Source organism: Leptodactylus fuscus, chromosome 11 (genome assembly GCF_031893055.1).
Source record: "Leptodactylus fuscus isolate aLepFus1 chromosome 11, aLepFus1.hap2, whole genome shotgun sequence".
NCBI lineage: Eukaryota > Metazoa > Chordata > Amphibia > Anura > Leptodactylidae > Leptodactylus > Leptodactylus fuscus.
Window position 1 is genome coordinate 82,010,523 of NC_134275.1, and position 10,589 is coordinate 82,021,111.

General features: G+C 45.0%; 1 protein-coding gene across 1 annotated transcript in view; it reads left to right on the forward strand.

The window, feature by feature from the left end:
- The first annotated feature begins 7,466 nt into the window (after window positions 1–7,466).
- SAPCD1 (suppressor APC domain containing 1) overlaps window positions 7,467–10,589 on the forward strand; it is a 21,415-nt gene continuing 18,292 nt past the window's right edge. The window contains exon 1 of the mRNA XM_075260475.1: window positions 7,467–7,901. Within this exon, the coding sequence (XP_075116576.1) occupies window positions 7,529–7,901 (373 nt within the window). The 5' untranslated portion in view covers window positions 7,467–7,528. The remainder of the gene's footprint in view (window positions 7,902–10,589) is intronic.

Here is a 10,589-nt window from a genome sequence, read left to right on the forward strand (position 1 = left end):
CACATAGATATAGGTACAGATGTTGAGCTAGTTCAGTGGTTATTATTGCTCTGAACCCGGAGTTCTTACTTATGTCAGTTTTCAGCATTAAAAATGTTCACAACCAGAGGCAGTGTCATCACTTTTCCATTCCCGATCCCTGCCTTTGTTATACTGTCTTGTGGTGTTGACCTCTCTCCTCTGGGCCAGCCCTTCACTCCTATCCAGATCCAAAATGCAACTCCGCTGGCAAGTGCACTGGGGGCGGAACCTGCTTCGTCCTATTTGCCTGCAGACAGTTGCAAGTGCTCTGACTCTCCTCTGTCTTTCCTTTAGCTGTGATTGACATTTTCAGCTGCTTGTCTGTAAACAAATCCGGTAAATCAGGCTCCGCCCCCAGTGCACTTGCAGGTTGATTTGCATATCCATAAAAAGATGATTATCTCTGCATTGCTTGGTCAGTTTGTGCCCACACAGGTAAGTGTTTGCTCCTATGAAAGGCTCTTACACAGCGTTATTATTGGGTGGGGAGGCATTTGGGACCAGACAGATTCCCTTTAAAGGGTTAATGATACGTTTTTTGCAAAGGCGCTGCAAAAGTGGGGAAGAAAAGGATTCCCTGTGAACCCGGCGCAGCTGTAAAGGATAAGATGATGGAGATAATGGAGTCCCAGATGGTCCTTGTACTTATTGTACAAGATATTAATGTCTTATAATCCCTTTGTGAGTCTCTACTACAGTGTAACAGGCCCAAAGGAGATCGCAACAGACAGAGAGAGTAGATAACCCCGAGGTGGCTGCAGTCAGTGCAAAACTACAAATCCCAGCATGCCATGACAGCGGCAGGTCACCAGGGCATGCTGGGAGTTGTTGTTTTGCCACAGTAGGGACCTTCTCATAGAACCTGTTTATTGTTCAGTATTGTCTTCTCCTCACCCACCCGGTAGGTAAGTGTCTCTAGCTCTGAGGCTTACTTGTTAATTACCACTAATGGATGCCTGGCGTAAGTCACACCACCCACCACACCAGACTGCCGGAGGCCATGTTTCCGCTCCTTTGTCCACAGCAAATCTCTCTGTATACATCAACCACCTGTCAGAAAGATGACTTACTAGTTCTCAATAGCGGTAATATCTGCAAAATGGAATCAGGGACCATCACCAGTGGAATATGAGCTGCGCTCCTGGGCCCCAGCACTAAATCTGTAACCGGGCCCCCACCATGGGGATATACATTTGTCCTTGATGAATCCCATGTATGCCGGATTGGACATGTTGGATATGTCCTATAGTTACTCCCCTGTCCCTAACCTATCCATATTGGGCTCATTTACCTCTGATTCCCTGGCCACAGAATAAGGGGTCAATGTTTGACCCCAGTGGTCATAAAAATAGGAATCCCCGAATGCATAAAGGATAGGGAGCCCCTATAGTCAGTGGTATGGTGCAGTTTATTCCCCCCCCATGTCACTCCTATATTAGGCCGGACCTTTCACCTGTTACTTCGGGCCCCCTGTTTCGTTCTCCTCTGTAGTGACCCTCTCACCCGGCGAGGGCATTGTACGGCGAGTCTCTGATAGCTAATTCCTTCTGTGCTGACGGCGGCACAACCCTGCCATGTCCTGTCACAGATTATCATCGCTGCTAGCAGATGCCACATTCTGGGCACAGTTTATAGTCTGGCGGTATTATAGCATCTCCTTGTAATAGACATTTATAGCATGTTTATCTGCCTTCCCCCGTACGACCACAGTCACACAGGGCAGATTTGGGGCAAGGGTTAAGGTGACTGCTCAGTGTTATGTGGGGGAAGAGAGAAGACTACTACTCTCATCATTCCTTCATGTGCAGACACTGCATCCTAATAATATCCTTATAACATCTGCACTGATAGTACCTGCACAAATGGCGCCTGTCAGAGGTCCCCTGCTAGATCGTACAAGGCGGAGTGCCCACATTGTCAGCCTAATGTGTCCCCACTTCTGTCAGTCGGGGTGCCATGTATTGTGTTTTACAGAGTCCTCCAAGAAAACAATAACCCCTTATAAACTAATAATCTAATATTAACCAAATAGATTGAGGGGCGGACACTACATCCAACCTCTATGGGCACCTCTCCCTGTCCCCCTGTATGGAGCCGCATTGTTCCTCTGCCTCCCGACCATTAATCCTCGCTGTGCTGACATCGCTCGTTCCCTTCCCAAAGTTTTGTTGACCAGACTAAGCCCCCACAATACTGCGCACAGCAGAGCTGACTGTGCTCCAGCGGGGTCACCTTGTAGTAATATGACGATCACTGGTGGAGTTGGGAACATGGCCGCTTCTATTCTTATGTTTTTTAGTATATATTTTATCCATGTCGCCTCACCCAAGTCCAAGGGTGAAGCTATAGGGGGCACAGAGGTAACAATCGCTACCAGGTCCTGGAGCCTCAGGGGGGCCCAAAGGCCTCTCTGCAATATAAGAAGATTCCTAGATAGTACCTGGTAAGTGGGGGCCTTGATTTTACATCCTCTCCCTAAATCTTAAAACCTAATAACCTAGGGGGAGCCATGAGTGTCTAGGCCAGAAGGGGGCAGTCAAGATACAAAGGGATCAGTAACCTAAGTCTTCCATCACCCCTAGCCCCACCATAAGGGCCTCACACCTTCACATCCTGTGATCGTAGCCAAGGTCATAGCCCAAGTGTAATATTCATTGTAATAGAGTGGATACAGATATAATAGCGCATTATAATAAGATAGAAGTAATAATCCGGAGTGATAAACTAGTCAGAGCGGACCCGCAGCTTATCTACGATGTAACATTTCTTTGCCATGGGAAGGACGGACTGTGAGAAGCCAGTGTATACAGTGTGGGAAGGGGAAGCCGCGGGCCGATATCCTCAATCACACCAATACCAGCTCTTCGTAAGAACGTCAAATAAGTCCAGATAACAAGACGGATTGTTTTATAGAATCCTCTGCTTTATCTTGTTTTGATACATTGTTGCACCAATCTATGAGACGGTCCCATAGTGTGCAATGGTTGTGCTTTCGCACAGCAAAGTGGACAGTTGGTGCTTGGTAATAATATGGAATCTGGAATCTTCTTATACATCATTAGAATCCTTATAAAACGGGGGGGAATAAGTCAGTGCACGGGTGTATAAACATGTGGTATGTGCAGGTACCCTATATGGCAGCACACAGCATCACTACCTGTAAGAGCTACATAATATGGGACTATCCCTTTAAATCCCCCGACCCGCTCACTATGGTCTTCTGGCATTGATCCCCTTAGTTCCTGTGTGCACTGGTGACATTCGGCTATCAGGCTAGGTGTGAAGGGAAACTGCTGTTTTCTGAGTTTTTGGACAGAGTGCACGTGTGAACTAAGGTGTAAAAGGAAAATACAATTACGGGGATTTCAGGAGGAGACAGAAGAATTTGGAAATATTTGGCAGATGTTCCAAATTCCTCTCCTCTCTAGAGTCCGTTCACTGGGTTCATGTTCATGGTCTGGAGAGTTTCCCAGTTATTTATTCTCTTCTAGTAATTGAACAAGCAGACACCGACATATAGTCACCTGGCCGTATACTGGATGGTGCACTCATGGAATATACTACCATACAGTATACAATAATCTGTCATACAAAAAATACTACCATACTGTGTTCTAATAATACTACCATACACTGCACAAATAATACTACCATACAATGCTGTAATAATACTACCATACAGTGCTCTAATAATACTACCATCCTGTGCTCTAACAATACTACCATACAAGGCACAAAGAATACTACCATACAGTGCTCTAATAATACTATTGACATACTGTGCTTTAATAATACTACCATCCTGTGCTCTAACAATACTACCATACAAGGCACAAAGAATACTACCATACAGTGCTCTAATAATAATGCTACCATACAGTGCACAACTAAAACCAACATACAGGGATAAAATAAAGACTCCATACATACTATAATCTATTAGTAGTGCAGTACAATGTCTAAGTATCACCACCATGCAGCCTCACCTACACTCAGAGATACTGCAGCTTCATCCCCCTCTTGTGTCACAGCATGCAGCCTCACCTACACTCAGAGATACTGCAGCTTCATCCCCCTCCTGTGTCACAGCATGCAGCCTCACCTACACTCAGAGATACTGCAGCTTCATCCCCCTCCTGTGTCACAGCACGCAGCCTCACCTACACTCAGAGATACTGCAGCTTCATCCCCCTCCTGTGTCACAGCACGCAGCCTCACCTACACTCAGAGATACTGCAGCTTCATCCCCCTCCTGTTTCACAGCATGCAGCATCACCTACACTCAGAGATACTGCAGCTTCATCCCCCTCCTGTGTCACAGCATGCAGCCTCACCTGCAGCTTCATCCCCCTCCTGTCACAGCATGCAGCCTCACCTACACTCAGAGATACTGCAGCTTCATCCCCCTCCTGTGTCACAGCATGCAGCCTTAGCTACACTCAGAGATACTGCAGCTTCATCCCCCTCCTGTGTCACAGCATGCAGCCTTAGCTACACTCAGAGATACTGCAGCTTCATCCCCCTCCTGTGTCACAGCACGCAGCCTCACCTACACTCAGAGATACTGCAGCTTCATCCCCCTCCTGTGTCACAGCACGCAGCCTCACCTACACTCAGAGATACTGCAGCTTCATCCCCCTCCTGTGTCACAGCATGCAGCCTCACCTACACTCAGAGATACTGCAGCTTCATCCCCCTCCTTTGTCACAGCACGCAGCCTCACCTACACTCAGAGATACTGCAGCTTCATCCCCCTCCTGTGTCACAGCACGCAGCCTCACCTACACTCAGAGATACTGCAGCTTCATCCCCCTCCTGTGTCACAGCACGCAGCCTCACCTACACTCAGAGATACTGCAGCTTCATCCCCCTCCTGTTTCACAGCATGCAGCATCACCTACACTCAGAGATACTGCAGCTTCATCCCCCTCCTGTGTCACAGCATGCAGCCTCACCTGCAGCTTCATCCCCCTCCTGTCACAGCATGCAGCCTCACCTACACTCAGAGATACTGCAGCTTCATTCCCCTCCTGTGTCACAGCATGCAGCCTTAGCTACACTCAGAGATACTGCAGCTTCATCCCCCTCCTGTGTCACAGCATGCAGCCTTAGCTACACTCAGAGATACTGCAGCTTCATCCCCCTCCTGTGTCACAGCACGCAGCCTCACCTACACTCAGAGATACTGCAGCTTCATCCCCCTCCTGTGTCACAGCACGCAGCCTTAGCTACACTCAGAGATACTGCAGCTTCATCCCCCTCCTGTGTCACAGCATGCAGCCTTAGCTACACTCAGAGATACTGCAGCTTCATCCCCCTCCTGTGTCACAGCACGCAGCCTCACCTACACTCAGAGATACTGCAGCTTCATCCCCCTCCTGTGTCACAGTACGCAGCCTCACCTACACTCAGAGATACTGCAGCTTCATCCCCCTCCTGTGTCACAGCACGCAGCCTCACCTACACTCAGAGATACTGCAGCTTCATCCCCCTCCTGTGTCACAGCATGCAGTCTCCCCTACACTCAGAGATACTGCAGCTTCATCCCCCTCCTGTGTCACAGCATGCAGTCTCCCCTACACTCAGAGATACTGCAGCTTCACAATCCAGCGCTTCATCTTCTATTTACTGTATTATTGTAGATTTGTTACAAAGTTTATTGTTATTTCTATTACTGATTTATGTAAAATGTAACAATAATTAAAAAATAAAGTGACATTTTCTCACAGCAGTAATCCTCCACTCGCCCTGGGCTTCACCTCAACACCTGGGACTTGTGACGTTCATTTTGTTTTCATACAGTATTTGCACGGGGGGAGATTATATACCGAAACACTAAAACAACAAGACGTATTTACCTCCAGAATTCTTAGTGCTCGTCTCTATTCTTTCCTAATCTGACTTGTGTTTCTCACCATTTCCAAGATCTCTGCTTACAATAACTGAGGGAGAACCTTGTGATTTCTGAGGGTACATTCTCAATCAAAGGATCAGAGCAACGGACTGAAAAGCCAACAGATCGACGCTAGGTTCACGCCTGCATTAGGTTGTCTGTTCTTTGCGTCCGCTTGAAACTCAATCTACTTAAAAAGCGCTTACCCGCGGACCCCGTAGATTATATTGGGGTCTGTGCAGAGCAGGATAGAGTTGTGCTGCTTATATGTTTGGCGCACACAGGGTTTCATAGACTGTATACAATTGTAGCAAATGATCAGCTGTGAGAAGTTTTAGGTCTGGGGGGGGTTCAGCCTCTGGATATAACCTAAAAGGTTCCCATTCACTGACAGCAAGCAGAGACCAGTAAAGGAACCGAAGCCCGTAATACGTGGAAGCATCTGGCCCATCTGGCTCCAAGACGGGTCCATTCTCCCTTTTGTTTTTTCCGGTGACTTAACCCTTTGTGTGAGAGGTATGCGGGGTATGCAATGTGCTGGCCATGTTTTCGCACCATGTTTTTTCTGCCATCCAGAAGTCAAATATTTATCACCGAGCGTTGAAAAAAAACGCGGAAGTTGTAACCGTAAGAAAAGCGAAGAGTGACAGGTGAATGTGGAGCAAAGAGGGACAGAAGAGACCGAGAGAGGGACAAAGAGGGGAGCGAAACAAAGGGACCCTGAAATAGGGGGAGGGGAGAGAAAGGGCTGAGAAACAGGCAAATGTCTCTGGTCCACAGTCCCATGTGTTCAATGAGACCCCGCACATGTGACAGTCTCTAAAACCACAGGAAGCATCACAAGCTACAAAGAGAAAGAGGTAGAGACTTAGCAAGAATCACAGAGATTATGCTGCGAGAGGGAGGGGAGAGACAGCCAACTGGCCCATAGACTGACCCAGAGACTGGGGAAGAGAGTAAGGAGAAAGTGGGAGAGACAGAAAGAACCACAGCTAATCCTGCAAGGGGAAAGCAGAGCCAGATGAAGAGACTGCAAGAGACGGAGAGAGTGTGAGTAAGAAGAGACAGCCACCTAGAGACTACGAGGAGATGTGTGCGCTCTAGAGACGAGGACACCAGTCTGGGGGGTTCTAGTTGGATACAGTGTGTCATCATAGACGTGGGGGTACTTGACTGTGGGAAACCCTATTAGAGAGGACGGTTCGTAGGAGACCGGGGTCACTGCTTGTCACCCTTAGGAGACAGCCTGATGGCCAGAAGATGACCAGAGATCCAGAGACCAGGATGGATAGATAGATAGATAGATAGATAGATAATAGATAGATAGGAGATAGATAGATAATAGATAGATAGATAGATAGATAGATAGATAGATAGATAGATAGATAGATAGGAGATAGATAGATAGATAGATAGATAGGAGATAGATAATGCATAGATAGATAGATAGATAGATAGATAGATAGATAGGAGATAGATAGATAATACATAGATAGATAGATAGATAGATAGATAGATAGATAGATAGATAATAGATAGATAATACATAGATAGATAGATAATAGATAGATAGATAGATAGATAGATAGATAGTTTAGATAACCTGAAATCATCATGAGCACATTGTTAGTTTCCTGCCCTTCCTCTCCCCTCTGCACCCCCAGCCCCTCTTCTACCAATGTTGACCCCTCTCCCCCAGGTGCTGTGGCCCCTGGTTCCGCCGCTTTTCCTTGCCCTTCCCGGGGCTTTCTCCGCAGTCTTCGGATCTTATACCACATTCTAGAAGAAGAAGGTGGCGGACAGGTGCACGTCCAAGATATTGAGGGACTTTGGGGTGGTCCGAGCATCCTGGCAGGGGTCCCACAGGCTCTTAGAGATGCCACCGCTTCAAGTGGAGGATACCTGAGTTTTCCTCGCCTGGTGAGGGGGCTTACCCAAGCACTGAGAGCGGGAGACCCTCAAGACACAGCCGCCCCAAGGAAGAGAGGTGAGCCTGAGGATGTGACGGATCCTTCTATCATTGTCTCTGGTTTTATGTTTAGGTTTTCTCTTCTCCTCCCGTCGCTGCTCGGACACTTGTGTATCATCGCCCTCTATAATCTGCACCATCTGTCTGCCTGTAATCTGTACATTAAGAGGAAAGGGCTAAGCAGGGGGGATTATTACTTCATGTAAAGATGACTTTAAGGGTGTATGAGAGGGGTCTGGATGTATCGTGGGGGGTGGGACTCCCATTGATGGCTGAGACTGTCCTAACGCATTGATTAGACATTTCTGTAATGAGTCATTTCTTCCATGGGATGGTAAAGCCATTGACTTCTCATGGCCAGGACTTGTTGAATAGGGGTCCCGAATGCCAGGACTACTTGGTTCAGGGTGTCAGTAGGACTGTCCCATAATGGAAACTTAATGCTGGGACTATGTTGTTCGGGTTATCAGTGGGAGCGCCACCTAGTGGACCCTCAGTACCAGGGCTATTTTGTTGATGGCACTAATGGGAGAACCAACTAATGGACCCACAATGCTGGGACGACTTTGTTCAGGCTACCAGTAGGGGTGCCAAATAATGGTCACGTTTAGCCAGGGCTGAAATATACTCGTAGAGCACCTGCTGGTGTGTTTAGCTCACAGAGCATTGTGTAGACGGGACACACTTCTAGGGCAGGACCAGCTATGGCGGGGTCACTACTGCCTCCAAATGTAACAAGACATAAGACATAACCAGAACATGAAACCATACCATAGATATAACTAGGACCTATCAGAAAGCTGTCGTGTCCTTTATACAGTGAATATAGGGAGCTGTCATCGTATAAAGTGGTGACCTGTCACTAGGATATGGAGTCTGTATTCTGTATACCCCTATGTGAGCGCATCATCCCTATACAAAACTCCAGATCACATGACCCATTTCTATAGAAGCTTAGAAGGAAGTAAGAGAAGAGAGACACTGAATAGAAGCTTTCCATCACAACCAAAGTGTAGGTTAGGACTTCTCTATACATGTCCTGCATGAGAGACAGATTCTCCTCTACTCACTGTGTACCTGTGCACACAACAGATATAGCATGTAGAGGGGAAAACTGCAGAATAAGAGATAGATATTTCTGGATATTATCTATCATCTATCTACTATCTATCTATCTCCTATCTATGTATCTATCTATCTATCTATCTATCTATCTATCTCCTATCTATCTATCTATCATCTATCTATCTATCTATCTATCTATCTATCATCTATCTATCTATCTTCTATCTATCTATCTATCTATCTATCTATCTATCTCCTATCTATCTATCTATCTATCTATCTATCTATCTATCTCCTATCTATCTATCTATCTATCTATCTATCTATCTATCTCCTATCTATCTATCTATCTATCTATCTATCTCCTATCTATCTATCTATCTATCTATCTATCTATCTATCTATCTTCTATCTATCTATCTATCTATCTATCTATCTATCTATCTCCTATCTATCTATCTATCTATCTATCTATCTATCTATCTTCTATCTATCTATCTATCTATCTATCTCCTATCTATCTATCTATCTATCTATCTATCTATCTATCTATCTATCTATCTATCTCCTATCTATCTATCTATCTATCTATCTCCTATATATCTATCTATCTATCTCCTATCTATCTATCTATCTATCTATCTTCTATCTATCTATCTATCTATCTATCTATCTATCTATCTCCTATCTATCTATCTATCTATCTATCTATCTATCTATCTCCTATCTATCTATCTATCCATCTATCTATCTCCTATCTATCTATCTATCTATCTATCTATCTATCTATCTATCTATCTATCTATCTTTCTATCTATCTATCTATCTATCTATCTATCTATCTATCATCTATCTATCTATCTCCTATCTATCTATCTATCTATCTATCTATCTATCTATCTTCTATCTATCTATCTATCTATCTATCTATCTATCTATCTATCTATCTATCTCCTATCTATCTATAACCATCTCCTATCTATCTATCTATCTATCTATCTATCTATCTATCTATCTATCTATCTATCTATCTATCTATCTATCTCCTATCTATCTATCTATCTTCTATCTATCTATCTATCTATCTATCTTCTATCTATCTATCTATCTATCTATCTATCTATCTATCTATCATCTATCTATCTATCTATCTATCTATCTATCTATCTATCTATCTATCTCCTATCTATCTATAACCATCTCCTATCTATCTATCTATCTATCTATCTATCTATCTATCTATCTATCTATCTATCTCCTATCTATCTATCTATCTATCTATCTATCTATCTATCTATCTCTATCCCCAATGACACTATATACAGTATATTCCACTATACAGATCCCCCCAATCGGTTGATTTTCCCACCAGCTTCTCATTTTCCCTGCAGCGGCCACTACAGGCGATCTGCAGTATTACATCTAATCCCTGGACAGGCCGGATCTCCCAGAGTGAGACTACTTTTTGTTAGTAGTTTTCCATCCTCGCTCACCGTGTGATCCTTCTATGACATCGGTAGAGACAATGGCTCTGCGGAGATGTGACACATTTTTAGGTCTCACAGATGTGGGTTTGCTCCAATGTACCCCAGTCTATTTAGCTCCTGTGTATCTAGATCGGGTGTTGATACCCCGCCGCGC